Below are 23,775 nucleotides of genomic sequence, written 5' to 3'. Positions count from 1 at the left end.
TGAGGAGATGCGGGCCAGACTGCAGACGACCCCTATGCCATCCTTGTCAAGGTGCTGCCACACAAGGACTGCCATTACGCCCTCTGTGATGCAGCCTGTGAGACCAAGGAGAGCAAGGAGGAGGCCTGGGCCCCTGAGTCTGCACCCCTGAAGAGCAAAATGATCTATGCCAGCTCCAAGGATGCCATTGAGGAGAAGCGGATGGGGATCAAGCATGAATTAGAAGCAAACTGCTACGAGGAGGTCAAGGACCACTGCACCCTGGCAGAGAAGCTGGGGGCCAAGGACCACTGCACCCTGGCAGAGAAGCTGGGGGCCAGCGTTTTCATCTCTCTGGAGGGCAAACCCCAGACCTGCCCACGGGGGTTGCAGGCTGCCCCCTTCCTGCCAGACCAGAGGGGCTGGAGGGGTCCCAGCAGGGGGCGGGCAATCCCTTCACTCAAGTTGCCAAACAGCCTCCCCACCTCCTGGACCATCCTCCTCCCTTCGTCTCTGAAGGTTCTGGCCTCCCCAAACTGCTTTTTTTTTTTTTTTTTTGCGGTACGCGGGCCTCTGACTGTTGTGGCCTCCTCTGTTGCGGAGCACAGGCTCCGGACGTGCAGGCTCAGAGGCCATGGCTCATGGGCCCAGCCGCTCCGCGGCACGTGGGATCCTCCCGGACTGGGGCACGAACCCGTGTCCCTTGCATCAGCAGGCGGACTCTCAACGACTGCGCCACCAGGGAAGCCCGAAGAACTGTATTTTTTTTAACACTCCAGTTCCCCATCTGTTCCTTCCCTTTCCCATGCTGCCAACTTCTAATAGCAGTATTGACTCTGTCCTTGTGTGTTTAGTTCTGTATATAAATGCAGTGTTGTAGAGATGACCCCTCCCCGTGCCGCCTGGTTCCCCTTCCCTTTTTCCCCGGTCGTGGCCACTCATGGAAGCAGGACAAGTAAGGGACCTTCAATTAAAAACAAACAAAAAACAAAGGAAAGAAGGACATTCTGACACATGCTAAACATTGATGAACCTTGAGGACATTATGCTAAGTGAAGTAAGCCAGTTATAATGTGACAGATACTGTGTAATTCCACTTACAAAGGTATCTACAGGAGTCAAATTCATAGAGACAAAGCAGAATGGTGGTTGTGGGAGGGAGGGGAGAGTAGAGAGTTGTTTAAATGGATGCGGAATTTTCAGCTTTGCAAGATGAGAAGTTTTGGAGATGCCTGGTGGTGATGGCTGCACGACAATGTGAATTGCTTAATGCCACCGAGCTGTACGTTTAAAAATGGTGAGGCTAGTAAACTATGTGTATTATACCACAATTAAAAACACTCTGGAGAAAAAAGGGCAGGGAAAATACGGTGGTCAAGAGTATAACCTTTAGACTCGATAGACCTGGGTTTTGAGTATTGGTGTCCTGTCTGTGTCACCCTCGTACCACCCCCCCCCCCGCCCACCCCGCCCCGGCGTTTACCAGCTGTGTGACCTTAGACAGTTGCACAACTTCTAGGCTTCATTTATCTGTAAAACAGGGGTAAGAAGCTAGTACAGCCCTCAGAGGCTTGTTGATAGATAAAATGAGAACACGTGAACTGTATTAGTTGGTGCTAATCCTGTTGCTAGGAGAAGGTCTTGTCCTTGGGAAGCCGCAGTCCAGTGCAGGACAGTGTGGGGTGAGAGCCTGAGGGGCTGGGAAGGTTGCTGTGGGTGCTGATTCACTGGTTCCAACTCCTGCATGTGGGGCGGCCCGCCTTGGATTGGGTCCTCTCATTTAGCAGAGCACCAGCATTGGTGGAGAAGCTCTAGGGCTGTGCACATGCTTTTCCTCTTTCAGGTGTGGGGCAGGAAGGAACAAAAGGAGTCTTAAAGTCCTGGCTTTGTGGACCACCTATCATCTCAAATCTTCAACCCTAGCACTCCAGACCTAACTGTTCTATAGCTTAAAATTGTGGATGCCCCCGATTGTACCTGGAGGAGCATCCCACCTTGACACCACTAACAGGATGCCTGTATCTGTCTTTTGCTCTTCCTGGCACTTGGCGTACTAGGCTATTTTGGTTGCAAGGGCACTTCAAGATGTAGGCTCTACTCTAAGGATGCTCTCTTAGGAACCAGGCTTAGCTGATCTGAGCAGCCTGGCCTAAGAGATCAGCACAGAATTAGGATACCAGAAAGATGCTCGCCCTTCTGAGACTTTAGGGACCAGGTTATCCTGTCAGCAGCAGGGATGCATTTCCTTCCACGCCAGTGCCATTAATGTGACTCAGTTACTCTTGGCTCTGCCCTTTTCCCTGTCTTCTTACCACTGCCTTGGATTAAACACCCCTTTCTGAATCTCCAGTTCCAGCTTAGATTGGCTGTACTATCTGCTGTTATTCCCTGTCACTAATGGCAAAAGCTTTAAAGCTTTTGTAGAAAGCAGACTCTTGATTGGCTGTTCCTAGGCAGGTACACCTGGTCCAAGGAGCTTCTGAAGATGGATCATCACTGAGAACCATGTGTCTCCCTCAGAAGAGGCTGTGGATGTTACAGGCACTAGAGCTATGGTTTTCCCACTTACAGGTGCATCGGAATGACCCAGAGAACTAGCAAAAATGTAAATGCTGCTTCTCATCCCCGTAGAGTAGGATTTGGAGGATTGAGCCTGGGATTGGTTTCGTTTTTTGCTAGGTCATGGCTATTTTTGGTACTTGGATCCTTCTGCTTGAGTTTCTAATCTGGTTTTTGACTATTGTCAATCCCTGCCTTGGTTTCTGGTGGTGGTTTCCACATCTGACCTGCTATTAGACCCTAAAAACAACACTGGGATATGGGCTTTAACATCTATTAACATAGATGTTAAAACAGCTATTACAATAGTCCAATAATAGACTTTTTTTTTTCCTTTTTGGGTTTTGTGTGTCTCCTCTGCTAAAAGTATTCTACATCTTCTTTTTCTCCAAGTGCTTCCTCTACTTTCTGCCTCCTCCCTTGCCTCACATTCCTTAACCTTCTGTAATGCATCCTTAATAAAAGCTCTAGGGATTGCCCACTGCATTAATATCCCTGAAATCTGACCGGCAGTATGAAACCACTGCCAGGCTGCTAGGGTTACACAACACTCAGCCATGTAGAGAGCCCTTACTGAATGGGGCAGACGCTAAGGGTATCAGTATGAACTGTGCTCAAGTCGCAATGTGAATCATCGCAGAAATCAGAAACTGCCTTAAATGCTGGCCACAGAATAATGTGTCCAGGGCTATAAATAACTCCAGCAGCCCTGGAACTGTAGCCTATATCTAAAACGATGTAGCTAAGTGCCAGCCAAATAATTAGTTAGGCTATAATTGTCTTCCACTTTATCTCACTCAGTAAGTCAACTCTTGGCTTAATGCTGGAATTTGAAATCTCGCCTTAACGTTTCTTGTGCTTTGCCAGGGTGGCTCAGTGGTTGCAGTTTCCTGATGAGCTATGTTTACGCATCTCCGGTTTTCCCTGTGAATTTACAGGGCACCTTAAGAAATTATAATTCTTCAGTTATTTGCTGTGGTAAACAATGGTTAGAATTTGAGTTCATGGCACTGAGATGGGAAGTTTGATCGTTTTCAGTCATACACTTTCTGGTTTAACAGCGTTACACAAGTGGGAAGTAGCACTGATGCTACTCTGTGGCAGTCTGGGCTGTGAACTCTGAGTCTGAAGCTTTATTTTGCGGAGATGTCCATTTTCAGCTTATCATGATGGCCAGAATTGCCCTCACCCACAGCTGAAATGTCTTCCATTCTTGGTCTCAATTGGTTGGGCAGTGTTATGTAACCGATACAAGTATTTGAGACTCTTCTTGATGTCAGGCACAGCGCTGGATTTAAGAGGCGCATGGTCCTCATTAACTTACAATTATATTCCATGTAATAAGCGCCATCCAGGAGTAGTGAATGAAGGAAGTGTCTTACCGAGAGGACAAGAGTGGTAGGACGTGACCACCGTGTAGTAGGAAGTTGTTGAGGTTCTTGGGCTGTCATGGCAGCTCTTAAGACAGCGGTTTAGGAGGAAGTCTCACCTCTTCCCTCCTGTCAGTCCCTCAACGGGCCCTTCTGTCTCCTGCCTCTTAGCGTGGGGAAGGGCATATCCGTCCCCTGCCCCAGAACCACACTTCATTGGGTAGTGATGAAGCTCAGAATCGCATCACCTGGGGGCTTCCAGCCTCCAGAGCTGTTCCTTCTCTGAGCTCTCTCTTCTCAGAGCTCATGGAATGGGGGCCCCATTTGTCCACTTGGAAGACTGCTTTTCCTCCCTCCAGCCTCAGGGGCTCAAGTCTGCAGGTAGAACAGCTGGTTGGATGTAGGGGACATCCAACCAGCTGACTGGATGGGAAAGGATAGGGCTGAAGTTTGGTTTGTGTAGCCTTTTAAGATGGAGAAAACATCAAATAGTGATGTCAAAGAATGCTTCCCATAAATTACCATGCCATTTGAGGAGGAAGGTGAAGATGAGAGTATATAAAATCCAAACAAACAAAATGTTTATAAGCTGTTATAAGGGTATGTTTATTGTACTCTTCTTTTTAGAGCATAAAGATACAGTGTTACCCAAAGTATGGAAGAGTATTTGCATGAATCTTTTCAGAGCTGCCTCTAACACTGAGCTGAACCTCTGCAGCTTATTCCTGAGAACAAAGTTAATTTAGCATCAACTTGTATCCATAAAACTTGGATTGTCTTGATTTATGTAACTGTTTTAGTTTTACTCTTTTCCCATTGTTTTAAGTGGGTATCATATGAAGTTTTCTCAAAGCTTGGTGTTCATCATCTCCCTTATAAAATAGTACTTTTAATCTTAACAAATAAGTGTTAACTGTGGTTTGTCTGGTGCTGGTGCACTAATTTGACTTAAGGTGATTCAAACATAACCAGAAATACAGGCAAGGAACCTGTGCCAATAACTTTTTCACCTGGGATGATGAACGATGATCATACGAGTGCACAATTGTCTTCTAGGCAAAAAATTGTAGTTTCTTAAATTGTTGCAGGCTTTAGAAAAGGCTATGGATTTTACGTACTGTAGTGAGATTGCTATCACATTAACCTCTTTACAACCTCTTTCTTATCAAGACGATGATTTACAATAGTGAGTGTTCAAAATGGAAGTTTTGCAAAGTTCTGTGTGAACTTTGTGTGAACTGTGCCGGTGGTGGCTCTTGGTTGGCCATCATGAAGTATCAGCCTGGATTGTGGAGGGGAGGATGAATTTGCAGATGTGAGAAAACAGATGTCCTTCGAAGAGGACTGAGTAATGGTGGCGCAATCCTAGAGCTTGGGTAAATCTGGCTCATGGATACACCGAAATATCAGGTATTCAGCATTTGTGTGGGCAAAGGCAAACAACTGCCAAGAAACCAACCAACTGGAAAACAAAAAAAAATCAGTTGCGTGAGTCATCACCCTGCTTAGTGAGGATGTGCATTGGGGCGAGGGTGAGATGGAAGGAGGGAATCTGTTTCCTGAGGCAGCTCGGAGCCTCTCGAAGTGAGAGGCTCTGAAGCGAAGTGAGCCTCTTGAAGCATCTCACTGTGATGGACAGTGTGAGAGATTTTCAAAGGTGATTTTGGTACTGCATGATTTTTGCTTTATTATTGACTTTAGAATCAAGCTTCCTCACCACCCTCCCAAGATGTGACTCCCCTACGTTCTGATGTTGGTGACATATTTTTAAGGGATCTCTAAAAATAGAGCTAGAGGTAGCTGCCTAGAAGAGAAAAGTGCCTGGAAACTATGGCACATGAAGAACGGCTTGGGGGCCCCAGGCATAGAGGCCAGAAAAAAGGAGATATAATCCTGGAATGTATAGGGCTGTCATGTGGAATTCATGTGTTTCCTCTCTGAGTTCATCTGAGGGTCATAGTGGTCATCAATGGGTATGTGCAGGGAGGTGAGTTGAGCTCGGGGTCCAGAAGCACGTGGCCCCCAGTAGTGGAGTGGGCTGCCTTGTGTGGAAGTGAGGGCTTCATCTCTGCAGGTATCTTAGCAGGCTGGGCACCATCCAGCAAAGGATGCCCCGGGGGGTGCCTTGGAATGGGAATTTGACCCACACGCCCTTAACTTCTTGCCCACCTTGAAAGGTGGCTAGCAATGGCTGCTTCTTGGGAAGGGAAATATAAAACTAAGGTGAGAAGGGATAATTACAAATGAACAGTAAAAGGAAGGAAGGAGTAAACCACATGCGATTCTACTCATCTATAAAAGGAAACCTAAAGAAATTTGTTTTCTGATTTTTGTTTCTCTTAGAGAAATAAGTTTCCAACTCACTTGAATTTATTCTAAGAATGAGAATTACAAAGCTTTAATTGATTCAGTACAAAATAGTTTAAGATGTGCTTTAGTTCCATGTTTTGGTGGTGGTGATTCACTGGTGGGAGGTAGAAACACAGTGTAAGAGGACCACCTGTTACCTTTCTTTTAGGAAGAAGCTGTGTGTAGGTTGCAGGTTTGGATGCATACAGGAAGGCGGTGAGAATGAATGAAGGAGATCAGACGAAGGGCGATCAAGGTGGAGGGGGAGTGTGAAAGTCGAGGTAGGTGGGCACAGCGTGGGCTCTGCCATGGGCTGGGCTGGTGCTCTGTGGACCCCTTCGCAGAGAATATTGCTCTGGTCAGTCCTAGAAGAAAGGCAGCTTGTAGCAAAGCGGGGTCAAATCCCCTGAGAGGCTGGCTGGGACCTGGTTTGCCTTTTTCAGATGTCAGTTTCTTGTAATGCTCTGGAAGCTGCTGATTTAGCTCCTCCTAGTGACAGATCAGAGACGTGCTGCTGTTGGCGTGTCTGGCGTGGCTGGCTGCCTTCTGACTCCTCCGGCCGTCACTCTGCTCGCCACTTGACAGGAGCCCTGGCATGAGGCGTGTTCTTCTAGGAAAAGGGCCTGCTGTCTGAGGTCAGATGTCTTCTGGTGTCGCAGCGTGTCTGCATCAGGCAGATCACTAGCACCCTGTGTGAGGCATTTGTATGAGCAACTGAGAGAAATATCTATGGTGAGAGGCACAGAGACCAGCGTGGTGTGATGGAGAGAGCACGGGACTCTCCGCTTGGAGTGATGTCTTACGTGACACTAACTGCCGCTAAATAGTGGCACTTCGATGACCAGCCCGAGTGAGACAGTGTCACGTACCTCTCTGGACCTCGGTTTCCTCACTTGCTGCATGAAGGGAGTAGGACCAGATCTCTTGCGCTTCTTCCCTCTCTAAGATTCTGTGAAAGTGTCAATCTCTGAGTCCCAATCTGTATGTTTAAAAAATAACGATGCTGCCTCTTCCAGATTTCTTTCCTGACCCACTCAGAGAGTGAAATTGTTCAACCTGGAAGTATGAATTTCCAAAAGTGACTGTCTCAGAATGAAAGACCCTTGGGAGCAAAGTTGTTTGTTGCTATTCCTTGTTCTCCCCATGCTCTCCGGTGTTCCAGTAGGTGGCATGATCCAATTAATCCTCCTCGGTTTAATCCTTAGGCCCCAGATCCAGGCATCTTCCCCTCAATACCCAGTCTGTCTGCAGGTCCTGTTGACTCAACTTCCAAACAGAGCCTGGAGCCTCACTTTTCACCCCCTCACTACCGACCTGTGCAGCCCCCAGGTCTCTGGCCTGGGTAGTGGCAACAGTCTCCTAACCGGCTCCCCTGCTTTTTCCTCTCTCTCCTTCCAGTCTGTTCTCCACACAGTAGTCAGGTCATTTTTGTAAAATGTCACTTGGATTCTGTCACTCCTTTGTTCGAAACCATCCAGCTGTTTCTCTTTGCGTTTGGAAGAGAATCCAACCCCCTGCTAGGCCTGCCTACAGGGCACTATCCATAATCTGGTTCCTGCTTGTCCTGATGCATTAGTGTTCCGTCTTCCTCACTGGCTGGTTCCATCCCTGCTGGCCTCCTCCTTGTTTGCTCACTGAACACTGCAGGCTTCTTGCCACCTCAGTGCCTTTGCCCTGGTCCTTCTCCATTGATATTCTCTCCCAGGTCTCTGCGCTGGTGGCTTCTCATCACGCACCTGCTCACCTGCTGAGTCAGGTCCTCAGACTCCTCTGTCACCCACTCAATCCATTACCCTGTTTTATTTTTCTCTTTGTGCTTTTCAATACCTGGCTCTTTTGTTGGCTTGTCTTCCTTACCTAGATTCTGGTCCATGAGAGCAGCAGTTGCTTGCTCATTGCTGAATCACCAGGGCCTAGAACATGTGTAGCACGTAGAATGTGCTTGAGAAACATTTTTTAAACAAATAAAATGACATTACATTAAAGATGGACTTTATAAAGTAATGCTGCAATTGGCCAACTCCCCTAACCTGTGTTACAGATTTTTCAGGATTAGAATGAGGGAGATGGACCCTATGACTAAGTAGGAGAGTTCTGCTTGGGTACTGAGCCTGGCCAAAGCTCACTGTGCTAGGACCCCCTGTATAGGAATATATTGGGAATTCCAGCCCCCTAGGCCTGGGTATCAGTGTGCTTTCTCTTCTGGGCCAATCTCTTTGCCTTCATTCATTCATTCCCTCACACTAACATGTTGGAATGTCCTAGTGCAGTTTTGCTTTAATGAACACAGGCCCCCAGTGGTCGTTACAATGAAGGTCTTTGCTGACGGAACAGATTTGAGCAGCCATCCTGGTTAGATCCCCTTTAGAACCCACGTGTATTTTTTGGTAAATAGGCACAAGGAGGAGGATCTATTGCTGCGTTTCCAAATGTAGTTTTGGATTTGGTTGTTAGATGAGGAGCCTCTTCTGGTTCTTCCCCTGTAATCTTCTCTCTCAGGTTTGCTTCGAAGGTGAAATGCGTGGGTCCGCGCTCGCTGCACGGTAACCGTTTGTGACGGCTGGTTACCCATGTAGGATCATCCACACCCGCATTGTGACTTATTGACAGAAGTTTGGTCTTAACACAACCCTTCCCCCACGCAGCCATGTGCCTTGGGCTGAAAAAACACTAGAACCCACGAGAATTCTAGACTTCATGTCATGAGAGATAGAAGCGTCTTTCTGTTTAAGCCGGTTTGAAGCCTCTCGTAGCCAGAGCATCATGACTGATGTACTATCAGTTGATCATTGCCTTGTGTGGTCCACTTTTTCCCACTGGCAGGATCAATCCACTCAGCACCTTCTGAACATACCTTGAGCTTTTCTGCGTCCGTGCTGTATCTACCTGGAATATGCTTTCCCTCTCTAAGCTCATTCTTCCAAGACCAAGTTTAAACTTTAGCGTTTTCCATAAACCCTGTCTACTTCAGCCTAAAGAACATCTATTCTCTGTAATCTGAAGCAGTTACTGTAAGCGCTCTCCATCCGTAAGTGCTGTCCATCCGTTACTTGGTCTTGGCACTTGCTCATATCTTCCTCTTATGCCTCTGCTCCTGTCATTGGTCTGCACTGTTGTTTGTTTTTTGGGTGGCTGCTTAACTTTTTACATATTTGCCCCATCTCCTTAACTTATCCAGGAGGACAGAGACCACGCCAAGGGCCTGACACCGTGTTATACATAACAGGCACTTGGTACTTGCTCATTTGAAGAGCAGGGCTGCATGGAGATGAGCAGCCAAGCATTTGAGATTCTGGTATTCCTGTAGAGTTTTGAAGGGCCTGGAACATTCTAACTGAGGGGGGACTGGCTGCCAGGAGAGTCTCAGGGAGGCAGGTGCGGTCTACTAGGGGTGCAGTATTTTTGTACCTCTTCACTTCTGAAACAGGAGTAAGAAGAGGATGATGGAAGAGTGCTGAATTTCCTGCACACTCTTCCATTAGGTAAAATGTATGCGTTTCTTCCTGCTTACTCTTTTCTGACCTCGTGTTCTAGCCTTTTATAATATAATCTTTTTTTCAAACATCTTTATTGGTGTATAATTGCTTTACAGTGTTAGTTTCTGCTGCATAACAAAGTGAACCAGTTATACGTATACACATATCCCCATATCCCCTCCCTCCTGCGCCTCCCTCCCGCTCAAGCCTTTTGTAGTATAATCTTAAAGCAAGACAGGAAATATTAAAAACTGACAGTGCTGTTAATGACATACTGTGTGGTTTAGGTGAAAGAACACTGGATTGGCAGTCAGGGCTCAGAATTCTTGTTACATTTATGCCATTTCCTTGCTGTGAGGACTTGGGCCAGTGGCTTCATCTCCCTCAACTTTGTCTTCTTACGTGTTAAATGGAGGCAGTTGGGTTTTCCTCACACTACTGTTGAGAGCAAGAATGAAATTAAAATCGTGGTATGAAGGGAACTTTAAAGAGTAAGGACGGAGTACGAGGCCAGTAGAAGGCATTATGATGAGAAAAGTGAGTTGTGATCAGAAAAATGTAATACAAATTGATGGCTAGGAAATAAAGTTGAATTATAAATGAAATAGGTGTCTACAGACGTCCCCAGCTTATTGCCAGGTTAGATTCTGAAAGTTACTTTAAGTACAGTGTCAGTCTGTTCAGGCTGCCATGACAGAGTACCATAGGCAGGGTGGCTTATAAACAACAGAAACTTATTTCTTTCAGTCCTGGAGGCTAGAAGTCCAAGATCGGGGTACCAGCATGCTCAGGTTCTGTTGAGGGCCCCCTTCCAGGTTGCAGATGGCTGTCTTCTCCTTTTATCCTCACATGGCAGAAAGGAGGTGAGAAAACTCTGTGAGGTGTCTCTTCTAAGGTACTAATCTCATTCATAAGGCTCCATCCTCATGACTTAATTACCTCCCAAAGGCCCTACTTCCTTGTACCATCGCTTGGGAGGGTTAGGATTTCAACATATGAATTTGGAGGGGATGTAAATATTCAGCCCGTGTCATTCAGCGTTTAGGATCTTTCTCACAGAGACAGTGTTCTAAGTGGTGATCCAGTTGAAAGGCAAGCACTGAAAGCCTATTTAACTCATCCTGTATCCAAAGCAGGTGCTCCTGTGGTACACAGATTGTGCACAGAGCTGTTTCTCTGAGAAAATGCCTTTGAAGACGTCTCCTGTCCCTCTTTCATTGCCTGTCCGTCAGAGTCCTGCCTCTAACCTCACTCTTCCTCGTGCTGAGCATGGGAACTCACTGGACTTTATTTAAAAATTTTTTTTTTAACTTTTTATTGTAGTATAATTGATTAATAATGTTGTGTTAGTTTCAAATGTACAGGAAAGTGATTCAGTTATATGTATATCTCTTCTTTTTCAAATTCTTTTCCCACTTAGGTTGTTATATAATATCGAGCAGAGTTCCCTGTGCTATACAGTGGGTCCTTGTTAGTTATTTATCTTAAATATAGTAGTGTGTATATGTCAATCTCAAATTCCCTAACTATCCCTCACCCCCCATCCTTCCCCCTGGTGACCATAAGCTCGTTCTCCAAGTCTGTGAGTCTGCTTCTGTTTTGTAAATAAGTTCATTTGTATCATTTTTTTTTAGACTCTGCATATAAGCCATATCATACCATATTTCTCTTTCTCTGTCTGACTTGCTTCACTTAGTATGATAATCTCTAGGTCCGTCCATGTTGCTGCAGATGGCATTATTTCATTCTTTTTAATGGCTGAGTAATATTCCATTATATATGTACCACATCTCCTTTATCCATTCCTTTGTCGATGGAAACTCACAGGACTTTAGGTGGAGATGGACCTGCTGTTGATTCTGGCCAGGCTTTCCTTAGTGCCCGTGGCTGCCCAAAACACACAGCTTCTCTGCTGCCTTGTCCCTGGAGCAAATCACTGCTTTTCTGTTATTTTTTGGTAGGTTTTTCAATTAGTGATATTGGGAAAATAGGAATGGAGTAGTAGTTCTCTGCCTATTCAATATGTTAGTTATGACTGCTTTGGTTGTGAGTGACAGAAAACCCTGCTATCGTGACTTGAACCATCATGGGGTTTATTTTCCACCGTGTATAACAAGAAGTGTTGAGGTGGGTAGCCCGGGGCTGATGTGGCAGTTCTGCCTGTTTTACTGTTCTGCTCTCTTTACTTATCTTGAGACTTCACCCTCATGTCAGCATGCCTGCATTCCAGGCAGGAAGAAGGTGGAAGGGTGACAAGCAAAAGCTGCCTTTATCTGTTTAAAAAAAAATTATATATATATAAAATATTGATATATATAAAACTTCATTTTGAAACCATTTCAAACTTACAGAAAAGTTATGAGAATAATCCAGGGAATTCCTGCATGCCTTGGGTTTCAAGTTTCACCAGGTGACCCAGTAATGTCTTCTATAGTAAAGTAAAGGGTTCAATCCAGGATTACATGTTATACCTGCTGCTCGTCACTCTATCAGTGGTTACCTTCAGTCTAGAATGTTTGCTCAGTCTTGCCTTGGCTTCATGTCACTGTTAGAAAGGCCCTCCATTTGGGGTAGGTATTTTGGGCCAGATACTGTGATGACCACTGCAGCCTCTTGGGTGGCACATTTTGTCTGATTTGTCCTGTTTCTGGTGGTGGTAACTTTGATCACTTCTTGAAGAGCGTGTCGGTTGGGTTTCTCCTCCGTGAAGTTACTTTTTTCTCCCTTTTGTAATAAATATTTTGTGGGAAATACTTTGAGATGATACAAATTTCTTTTTCTCACCTCATTTTCATCTACTAATCTTATCATCTCAATGTCTCTTAAATTTATTTTTAATATTGTGGTTGCCACACGATGACTTGTTATTACCCTCATTCCTTCTCCATTTATTTGTTGGCTTCTGTTGTAAGGAAGTGCTTTCTCTTCTCCCCATACATGTCCATGTATTCACTTACCTGTATGTGCTTGTGAGCATGTATTTTGTTCACTGGGTTATAATACATGATGGTCATTCATTTTGGTGTTTAGATTGTCCCAGATGAGGTCCATGAGTGCTTCTTTAAACTGACCTCTGTGTCCTCTTGACACATTCTCATCACTTTTCACCACAACACGTTCCAGACTCATTTTGTGTTTCTCTGCCCAAGCCCAGAATCAGCCATTTCTCTAAGGAGGTCTGGTTCTTTTAGTGGAGAGTGGCGCTTAAAAACCAATTTCTGGGCACTGAGTGGTTGCTCAGGAGTGTTGCTGCCCCCAGGTCCTTTAAGGGGGACAGAGCTAGGAAATGATTGTGTATACACACACAATCCCATACGCACATGTACACTTAGTTTTTTTTTTTAATTAACTTATTAATTTTTGGCTGCGTTGGGTCTTTGTTGCTGCGTGCAGGCTTTCTCTAGTTGTGGCGAGCGGGGGCTACTCTCCGTTGTGGTGCGCTGGCTTCTCAGTGCGGTGGCTTCTCTTGTTGCGGAGCCCGGGCTCTAGGTGCACGGGCTTTAGTAATTGTGGCACGTGGGCTCAGTAGTTGTGGCTCACGGGCTCTAGAGCGCAGGGTCAGTAGTTGTGGCACACGGGGTTAGTTGCTCTGCGGCATGTGGGATCTTCCCGGATCAGGGCTTGAGCCCGTGTCCCCTGCATTGGCAGGCGGATTCTTAACCACTGCACCACCAGGGAAGTCCCAAGGGTTTTAACATAAATAGAAGTCCACACCAATACCTTCAAATCCAGGCCAGCCTTGCTTTCCATATTTGTACTCCCTTTCTCTGGGGACTTTGCTTCCAGAGTCTCAACCCTGGGCCGAGCCTGGCTGGAGGACCCCCCACTCACTTGTATCTGGGCTCTGACTTCAGATCTCTGCTTGGGCCTCGCCCCTTCCCTCTAGGCTACCTGCTTGTTCAGGCCTCCTGGCTTAACAAAAAATCTTTACTTTGAGATGATTTTAGATTCACATGCAATTGTAGCAGATAACGCAGAGTGATCCTCTGTAGCCTTTAGTCAGTTTCCCCCATTGGCAGTGTCTTGCAGAACTATAGTACAGTGTCACAACCAGTATTTTGTCATCGATACAGTCAAGATACAGGACACTTCCATCACCACAGGGATCCCCTCCTGTTTTTTTTTTTTTTTTACAGCCACACCCGTCTCCACCTGCCCCCACCCGCTTTTTAACCTCTGACAACAACTAATCGGCTCTGCATTTATAATTTTGTCAGAATATTATGTGTGGAATCATACAGTGTGTAACCTTTTGGAATTGGCTTTTTCTCTCAGCATAATTCTCTGGAGATTTATTTATGCTGAGTGTATTGATAATTCATTCCCTTTTTATTACTATTATTCCATGGTAAGAATGTACCACAGTTTAACTGTTCACCCACTGAAGGGAATCTGGGTTGTTTCCAGCTAATGGCTATCACAATAAAGCTGCTATAAATACTGGTGTACAGGTTTTTGTGTGTGTGAAGGTAGGTTTCCATTTCTGAGAAATGCCCAGAAGTATGGTTGCTGGGTTCCATGGTTGTGCATGTCGAGCTTTTAAGGAACTGCCAGACGGTGTGAATGAGCTCGTTTCTCCACATTGTCAGTATTTCAGGTTATTTTTTTAAAATAAACTTTTATTTTAGAAGCATTTTAGATTTACAGAAAAATTGTGATACTAGAGTTCGCTTGTACCCTATCCCTGGTTTCCTCTGTTAACATCTTATGTTAGTATGCTACATTTGTTACCATTAATAAACCAATATTAAAACATTGAAGTCTATACTTTATTCATATTCTCTTAGTTTTTACCTAGTGTCCAGGCTGGTCCTGGTGGTGTGGCTGAGGAGCAGGGGGGTGGGGAAGCCCCAGCTTATTGCAGAGACTGCTGGGGAAGGGGAATTGGGGGAGGGGCCCCTAACGGGGGCAGCTGGCCCTTCCAACCTGAGAGACAAAGGAGATGTAGGGATATTCATGGAAGAGACAGACTGTCTTCTAAAATGCCAGGTGTCAGAAGTGTCCTTCTTTCCCGTGTCTTCTGGAGCTGCAGGCCTCTAAAAGGACCTCAGTAAATCACCTTGTCACCAGAATTCCCACTCTACTTCCTTAGCTGTTGAACAGGTTTGACGTGTAAGGATGAAGGCCCTTGGTGTGTTCTGGAAGTTTGAGGAGAGGAAGGCAAATGGAGAGGTCCTGCCTTCCATGCTTTTAGAGATAGTAATGAAACCAAGAGGATCATTCTTAGCTGGGCTGGTGCCTTAGGGGGTTTACACTTTAATGAGCAATTTATCAATGCAGTGCTGAATAATTTAGAATTAACAAAAAGCCAGCCAAGGCCCCATGTGGTCCTTCATATAAGTACAATCTAAATACCATAGAACCTTGCTTTATGTGAAATTTTACAACTCTCGCTAATGGTTTATTTCTGAATTATTAGTTTAACCTAGACTGTAAGCCCCCAGGGCAGCAGTGGCCTTTATACATAGGTTTTATTTTTACAAATGATAAAGTGGTTTTGCCTCACAAATGGGGCCAGATGGCAGATGGGCTTGGCTTTATTTATTTTGGAGACTTGAACATTCAAGTTATATATATTGCTTTAAAAAATCGAAAGGAGCCCTAGGCATAGGAGATTGTCTCTTGACTATGGGTCATTGCCTGTCTCAGCTGGGGAAGCAGGAGGAAAGAGGGCTTCTTGGAGGGCATTGGATCTCCAATGAGATTTTAAAGAGCCAGTAGGATTTGGGCCAGAGGACAACAGAGTTTCCATGAGTTTCCAAACAGCATTTCCATGACCTTTCATGGGGCAATCCAATTCTGATTTGTATAGCTATTTGCCTCCAAAGACTTATTTCTCATATGCTATAGATCAAGCCTCTAGAGGTTGGGACAGTTGACAATCTCTAGATTAAAGAGGGAGATTGAATAGTATGGAACATAATGTAGAACTGAGGGAGGATGAATGAAACGGATGCCAGGGGTCCTTACACCCATCACATCAGTAGCTCAAGGCTTCTTGTTTCAGAGGTCAGTACTAGAAAGTCTCATGCCTTAAAAAAAAAAAAAATCGTCCTCAGTATTTGGAGACATGTGATACCAACACACTGCAGGAGGGCACAGTAGTGGCCTTTGAACTTTCAAATTGTGAGTGCATACAGGGCAGCGAAAGCAGAGGGAACCTTGTGCAATACACAGAAAGAATTTTCCTAAGAAAATATAGTAAATTCTTTGGTCTTTGTTCAAACATACCCACTGGGGCGTGCTTGCCAGGGTAGCAGTCACTAAAAATGTGCTTAGGGGATTTAGTTAACTTGTGTAGGTCTTTAATAGCCTTTCCAGGGAGTTCTTCCTTTCAAACTTTCTTGGCTTCTTTTCTTTTCACTTAAAAGATTGAAACCATTGATTTAGTATATGGATTCAAGATTGGCAGCTCTTTCCAAATGAAATAAAACTTGAGATCCAAGACTGTGATCTTCAAAAAGTGAAATGTTGCATACTTGTACTTGGTTTTGCTAAAGATGGAAATGCAGGAGGTTACATCTGGGGGGAAAGCTCCAGTGTCCCCTTTAGCCATACATTGAGTCCCTGTAAGTGGTGTTTTCATGAGACATTTAACTCAATCTAATCTCCTGATGAGGAATGTTATGCAATCAAAATTCTGAACTAATAAGAGGTTTCTCTTGGTAGGGGTGGGAAGTGGGAGTAAGGAGGGAAATTTTAACTTCATATTTTATGTACAAAGCAGTTCACATTTTATTTATTTGCAATGAGCTTGTAATTCTTAACTTGGTACACTCTATTAGAACTTTAACTTCTGTTTAAACATCAGGTTAAAAAAATTTAACAGATGTGCTTATACCTGTCTTTTCTGTGGCTTAACTGAAAACTAAGCATGGCCATTTCATAAAATAATTTGGCCTTCTGTGACCAACATTGCCCATTAGTCAGGTGAACCCACCTGGGGGATCACTCATAAAATGTGTGGCCAGTAAGTCCTGGGGCCAGTGTGTGTTCTGGGCGAGATATGAATGGCATGCTACCTGATACCTGGCAAAAGGTAATGACTCCTCTGGTAGCTGATAAGAGGACAGCGAAAAGTTGTGGTCAGAGTTTAACCATCACTTTGGGAGAAAATGTTTGCTTGTGGATGAACCATCCGAACCTTGGGGTGCAGGAGAGCCATGTGCCAGCCTTGCAGCTTGAGAGAACCGTCTACCGCCTTCCATCAGCTGTCTCCTTACTCTGAGTGGGCAGACCCCTGGGAGAAGGAGAATCTGGCTGGCGCTGATTTTCCAGTTATTTTAAATGTTAATCAGTGGCATTCTGGTAGATGTGTGTCTCCTGAGTTGGTTACTAGTTAGCCTCCCTGGTGTGTAAACCTGCGGCCATCCCCTCTGGGGGTCCCCGTGCAAGGTGAGGGTCATGCCTGGCACACCAGAGATACTTCAGGACTCTGCCAGATACCTGATGAGCCGCAGCCTGCTCCCCCCGCTACCCGCCCGCCCCCCCCCCCATAGAAGGGGGGGAACCTCCAGGGAGCAAAATACAGCTTGTGATACAACAGCGCTGAGTTGACACCTGGTCTTAACATTTCTTAACCCGGCTTTGGCTCCAACCGGAAGGTACATTTTGTATTTGTCCCTCTTGATAGAAACTAAATTTAAAAAAAAAAAAAAAAAAAAGAAACTGAATTTTAAAAAATCATCACAATTTGAAAATCTTGTTAATTTTATTAAACAGATCTAATTCCACAGGGAGCATTGAGTTACAGACATTCTGTATAATGTACATAGATACCTTATCGAGGGGACCTTTCCCTTAAATGAAAGTCCTGTTAAATGGGGCGGGGAGTGCGCAGTTGTCAGTTAAGCTACCTGTCTTCCTCGGGATTCGCCAGTTGCAGGTGGGATGTGTTGGCAGCCATGCCACTAGTGCCATTGACCCGGCTAGGGCGTTACTGCTTGAAGAGATTACCACCCATAATAAGGTGCAGACTTTAGAAGGCACATTTGAGGTCTGAATAGAGGGTGAAAGTGAGACCTAAGTAACTAACTCATAAAGATCACTAGAATACAAGTAGTAATGCAAAAGGTACCCTGCTTAGGAATGGTGAGTCCCCTGACAGCCAGCTTCTGTGGTCCAAGTCCTGCATGAGGATCTACTGGCCTTTTCATCTAAAAACCTAAAAGCATCACTAAAAACCATCTTGTGGTTTCAGGCAGAAGAGAGACACTTAGTTTCCTTGAATGTTTCTTTGCCTGGAATGTTACACCTGAAATAGTGTGAACTATTTTGTGATGCTGTTTGTGTTAAAAATAGTAGGTTCTGTTCCTGCCCACACGGCTATCATATGAAGTTTATGGTATTCAGCTCTGGAAGGGACGTTAGAGGCCATCTGATCTGTGTTTTGGGATCTCAGAGCGCATCTGAGTTTGCATCATGCTCATGCCTCCTCTCTCCTCTTGTCCCTGATATAAGCAGAGTAGCCACCTAGAGTCTAGGCCAGCTCCGTGGGTTACTTGTTCTTCCTGCTGCGGCCTGAACAGTCCTGGTTTGTGAGAGGTGCCTGGTCTCTGCTGAATGGAGTGCTTTTTAGAAGGAGATGCTGACCGGACCTGGGACTCTGTTTTTTTGTTAGGAAAGGTGCTCACAATCCTATCAGAAATGCAGTGCAGAGAGTTTCCCAAGGTATCAGGCACCTCGGCTGCTGGTGGGGGACTAAAGATAATGAAATAAGATAGGAGGGGAAACTAAGATCATGTGCCCCAGGAGAGTCATCTAGACGTGCTGCCAGGGCATCGCCTCCTCCCTTGACGTGATGGGTTGAGAAAGTAGAATGGCCTTGCAAATGAAGTGTGCAGAGCTGGGCCGACATTGGACAATGCTGGGGAGGGAAAAACCAGAACACGCATGGGGCCCCCGCTTGCCAATCTCCTGGGAGAGTGGTGGGCACACAGGGGAAAGACATCTCTCTGAGTGAGTGGGGGCCCACCTCGTTAACCCCTCACTCTAGTTCTACATCAGGGTGGATTAATTCTTATGCGTGACTTTTCCTCTTTTTGGAGAGTAAACAGGTGGGATGGGGAGAAAGGAGTAAATACAAGCAGGCTTGGCTGGGCTTCTCCTTCACTGGAGGTCTCACTACATGAGGTCTTAGATTATCGTGGGTCTGGGAAAGCTGACGCCCTTGGTAGCAATCTGTTTCAGAGGATTTGCTGATTGCACTGCGTTCCACACACTGTGCTCCATGAAGTCATTTTTGTTATTACTTACGGTTGCGTGACCACTGACCGAAAAAGTCATTGAAATGTAAAACGTGGTTGCCTTGAGCAGTTTGTAAAAGGGGATCTCTGCCAAGGGCCCTTTGCTTTGCCTGTGGATGTTGCTGTACCCGGAAATGTGAGGGGGAGAAGCTGCCCTGGTGGAGCGGGATCAGCTGTGAGAGGTTTGCACAGCCAGGAGACGCGTCTTCCAGTCGCTTGGGTGGTGCGCTGCTGACCTCTGGGTTGCAGACGATGCTGCCTCTGAAAGGCTGGCACAGTGCAGGGTCCGTGGACCCTCTGTGGTCTGATCTGATGTCCTCCAGCATCAGCCCGTGAAGGGGATGTACTTCAGGGGTTGATGTGATGTGGTTGAGGGCTTCTAGAATATGCCACAGATTTCCTGACGGTCTGGGGTTTGCCTTCTCTCATGGGTTCCTCGGGGCTGCGGCTGAGCAGTGTTGGCAGTCGTAACTAAATTTGCTCTTTACAGGCAAGGCGTCCTCTGTGGAAAGGCTGTCCTCACTAGGAGATTGCGTGGGCTTTCCAGATTGTTTAACAGCATATTAGACATTCTTCTGCTGTCCTTAACGTGCAGCGTCAAAATTGGGCACAGGGATTCCTACCCTGAGTGGTGGTGACATTCAGCAATATGCTAGCGTTTGGCAGGAACTTGCTTGGGATGGGGCGGTGAGGGGTGGTTCCGAAGGTTGTTTTACTCTTGCAGTTGCTGTCGAAGAATGTTAAGTGCAGAAGTGTTAGAACCTGATTCAAAGAGAGTTTGGGCCAGGCAGAACAGTTTCAGAAAGGGCCCTTGCCTGCAAGATGGAAACACAGAATTTGAGAATGTGTGAAGCCTCCTTGCCGGGGGCAACCTCTCGGGAAGCACTGCAGCTGGAAAGGTGGCCATCTGCCTGGCCTGCAGGCTACCTTGTATGTGGTCATTTCCATAAACCAGAAAAAAAAAAAAAAGAAGATGCCAAACCAGTTTAGCAAAAACCTGGTGGCCCTGCCCTTGGCTAGTTTCCTCAGCCTCCCAGCTTCCTCAGGTGGGCATCTTCTAATTCTGAACAGAACAAAACAACAAAACACTTCATGTTCTGTTTTTCCTTTAGAAACTTTCACCTCCGCCTCTGGTTTGGCAGCTGGGAGGGGGCTCCCGTCCCAAGAGCCGTGTCTGACAGTGTTCAGGACCCCGGAGTTCTTGGCCTTTGTGTCCTGGTTGCCCCACGGCGGGGACTCTGTCCAGAGCTTGATTGTCCCCATGGATGCTTTCTGGGGTCACTGATGTCTCTACGTCAGGGGCTGAGGGAAGCTGAGGTGTCAGGGCTGCACATGTGTTCCACAGTCTGATTTTTTGAGGGAGAGGTGGGATATGATAAGAGCAGTGACTCTTGGGCTCCCGGAAACCAGGCCTTATTACCATCCCCTTCCTCTAAATCCCTTCCGTGTCTGTGGTCTAGTCACACAATTGAGTGTGTGGGCGTGTGCTCTTTGGGGGGGTGAGAGGAAAGAGGGTTCTTCGTTTAATGTGAGATCATCTTTTTTCTCAGCCAGATTGGGAGCTCCACAAGGGGGCAACCGTGACTTTAGTGCTTTGTGCCAGACCCCCAGATGGTGAGTCCTGTACTGTAAGAGGGACACGGACAAAGTGAAGCATATCTTGAGCAGAAAGGCCAGGACGGTGAGGGAGGCAGGAAACCACACCATATGAGAAATGGTTGAAATGTTTCAGGGCTTCTTCTAGAGGATGAGTTCCGAATGGGCTGCTGTTGGTAGTTGGGTGTGGGCACTGGGTGTGAACACTGTCTCCACATGTTCTGAGCCTAGCGTGGGACTGAGAGTGCAGTGGGGAGGGATGGGGAGAGTTGATGTAATTGAGGATTTACTCTGTGCCAGCCTTTAACATGTCATTTCCTCTCCCTGAGGTCACAGCTGTGACTAGTGGGTGAAAGTCTCAGGGAGAGAGATTCCAGCCCAGTCTAAGACGTGACTCTCAGAAGACTGAAATGGTCTACCGAGCCGCTCCCTTGGGAGTGCTCACACGGGAGCTGGCTGGCCTTCCGTGGGGAGTGCACCCGCTCCATGGCTTGTCCACAGGATGTATTCAGTTAAGACCATTCTTTCCTGAGATAGTCCTTACTTTTGGGGGATTAAAATGTCTATCCTTTTGGAGGATGTTGCCGATGGTCTCTGAAGTTAAGTAAATATCAACTGGTCCATAGATTCTCTTTTAGAGGTTAGGGCTGCCTCCTCAGCCCTGTGTGTAAGACCCCTTTCAACACTGAGGTCCTATGGCTGTGGCCTCTGTAAAGGTAACTCTTAGAGAGCCTGGTATATAGCCTTACCCTCTGTAAATGGCTGCTAAACGTTAAAAAAAAGAGCTGTTCGTATAAAATAGAATTGCCAGGAGAGCAGTTATCCTGGATTGATCCCAAGTTAGGGATGTAGATGCACACCTGGTAGACCCTACTGTTGCTTCTGCTTCTGTCTTTACATTGGATATTCTTTCTTTTTTCTTGGCATACCTCATTTTATTGTACTTCATAACTTCATAGTGTTACATTTGTTTTGTGTTTTTTTTTGAATTTTTGAATTTTATTTTTTTATACAGCAGGTTCTTATTAGTCATCCATTTTATACATATGAGTGTATACATGTCAATCCCAATCTCCCAATTCATCACAGCACCACCACCCCTCCCCCGCCACTTTCCCCCTTTGGTGTCCACACATTTGTTCTCTGCATCTGTGTCTCAATTTCTGCCCTGCAAACTGGTTCATCTGTACCATTTTTCTAGGTTCCACATATATGCGTTAATATACGGAATTTGTTTTTCTGACTTACTTCACTCTGTATGACAGTCTCTAGATCCATCCACGTCTCAACAAATGACCCATTTTCGTTCCTTTTTATGGCTGAGTAAGATTCCATTGTATATATATACCACATCTTCTTTATCCATTCATCTGTCGACGGGCATTTAGGTTGCTTCCGTGACCTGGCTATTGTAAATAGTGCTGCAATGAACATTGGGGTGCATGTGTCTTTTTTTTTTTTAAATATGGTTTTGTAGGCAGTCATTAATCTTTTATTTTTTTATTTTATTTTATTTTTTTGCGGTACACGGGCCTCTCACTGTTGTGGCCTCTCCCGTTGTGGAGCACAGGCTCCGGACGCGCAGGCTCAGCGGCCATGGCTCACGGGCCCAGCCGCTCCGCGGCATGTGGGATCCTCCCAGACCGGGGCACAAACCCGTGTCCCCTGCATCGGCAGGCGGACTCTCGACCACTGCGCCACCAGGGAAGCCCGCATGTGTCTTTTTGAATTATGGTTTTCTCTGGGTATATGCCCAGTATCATATTGGCTTCTTTCACATAGCAATATGTATTTAAGTTTCCTCCATGTCTTTTCAAGACTTGAGAGCTCATTTCTTCTTGGAGCTAATATCCACTGTCTGGAATTTATCCACTCACTCTCTTAAGGATATGTTGGTTGCTCCCAAGCTGTGGTAATTATGAATAAAGCTGCTACGCACATCCATGTGCAGGTTTTCATGTGGACATAAGTTTTCCACTCATTTAGGTAAATACCAAGGAGCACGGCTGCTGAATCCTATGGCAAGAGTATGTTTAGGTTTTGTAAAAAACAGCCAAATACTTAACGTCATTTTCATCTACCGAACAAGTACATAAAATTCACCATTTTGCAACGTTAAGGCCCACATCTCACAGTAAAGGTTATGCCTTTAGCTTTACTTACCTAGGTATAAAGTGCCCCAATACATTCTAGGAAAGAGTTTCCACACTGTGTCTCAGTATACAGCTTTTCCATTTTGATGACAGAGCCAAAGGCTAGGAGTCTACCTTGACGTCTCTTCCCATCACCTCTCCCGTCCCAGCCACTGCCAAGTTCCATCACTTGTACTCAAGTCCAAGTCAGTGCTGTCTTTCACCTAAGCCACAACGACCCCCTTGTAACTGATCTCTCCACCTCAACTCCTGTCCCCCCAGCCACTCGCCACAATGTTGCCAGAATGAGTAATTAAATCTATATTGAATCGTGCCACGCCCCTCTTTAAAATCGAACAATTGATTCCCTTTGAATATAGGATAAGGTCCAAATTTCTTACCTCACCAAAAGGCCCTAAGTGACCCTATTTAGGCCTATTTCCCTATCTTCATATCAAGCCCCCTCTACTGTTATTTACAGCATTCCTGCCCCTTTGACCTTTCCTACAGTTCTTTCAACATTACAAGCTCTTCCCTACCTTGGGCCTCTGCACTAGCTTTTCCCTCTGCTTGAAACAGACTTTTCTCCCCGACTGCAGCTGAGCTCCTTTCCCTCAGGAGCTTCTTCGCATCTCTTGCTTTCTAAATGAGGCCACCCTCTCAAGTCTGAAATAGGTACTCCTGTTGTTCTTGCGTCATCCTCTTCTGTTCCACTTATACCACCCATCAAATTGATCATCTCACATTTATCTGTGTACCGACTTAGTGTTCATCCCGCCCACTAGACCAAAAGCTATGAGGGCAGAAACCATGTCTGTTTTGTTTACAAGTGCATACCCAGTGCTTGGTACAGGGTAAGCACTTAAATGATGGTTGAGTTAAAGAACTGATTGAACAAATGTGGAGCTTGGTTTTTTGGTTTTTTTAATTCTCAATCAGAATTCACTAAAACTCTACAGAAAAACTTCGGAGATTTTACTCTGTATAACAAAAGAAGTTCCCACAACTAAATGCTGGTATTCTCATAGGTGGAAATAAAGGGTAGCAGAAGCATATCTAATGTGGAAGG

The 23,775-nt window shown here is 45.7% G+C and overlaps 2 protein-coding genes across 2 annotated transcripts in view; both read left to right on the top strand.

The window, feature by feature from the left end:
• MYO5B (myosin VB) overlaps positions 1 to 23,775 on the top strand; it is a 387,835-nt gene that overhangs the window by 12,638 nt on the left and 351,422 nt on the right. The window lies entirely within an intron of this gene.
• The window catches only part of LOC149747640 (uncharacterized), a 59,385-nt gene that overhangs the window by 12,238 nt on the left and 23,372 nt on the right, over positions 1 to 23,775 (top strand). Inside the window, 1 exon segment of the mRNA XM_089895177.1 lies at positions 2 to 23,775. This exon segment is cut by the window's right edge and continues 23,372 nt beyond it. Within this exon segment, the coding sequence (XP_089751303.1) occupies positions 2 to 750 (749 nt within the window). The 3' untranslated portion in view covers positions 751 to 23,775.

The sequence above is a fragment of the Delphinapterus leucas genome, chromosome 14, assembly GCF_059928025.1.
Source record: "Delphinapterus leucas isolate spDelLeu-1000000601 "Yukka" chromosome 14, BTC_Dleu_Yukka2, whole genome shotgun sequence".
In the NCBI taxonomy this organism is placed as follows: Eukaryota; Metazoa; Chordata; class Mammalia; order Artiodactyla; family Monodontidae; genus Delphinapterus; species Delphinapterus leucas.
The sequence above is the reverse complement of the archived record's forward strand: the minus strand, read 5'-3'. Positions and strand labels throughout refer to the sequence as shown.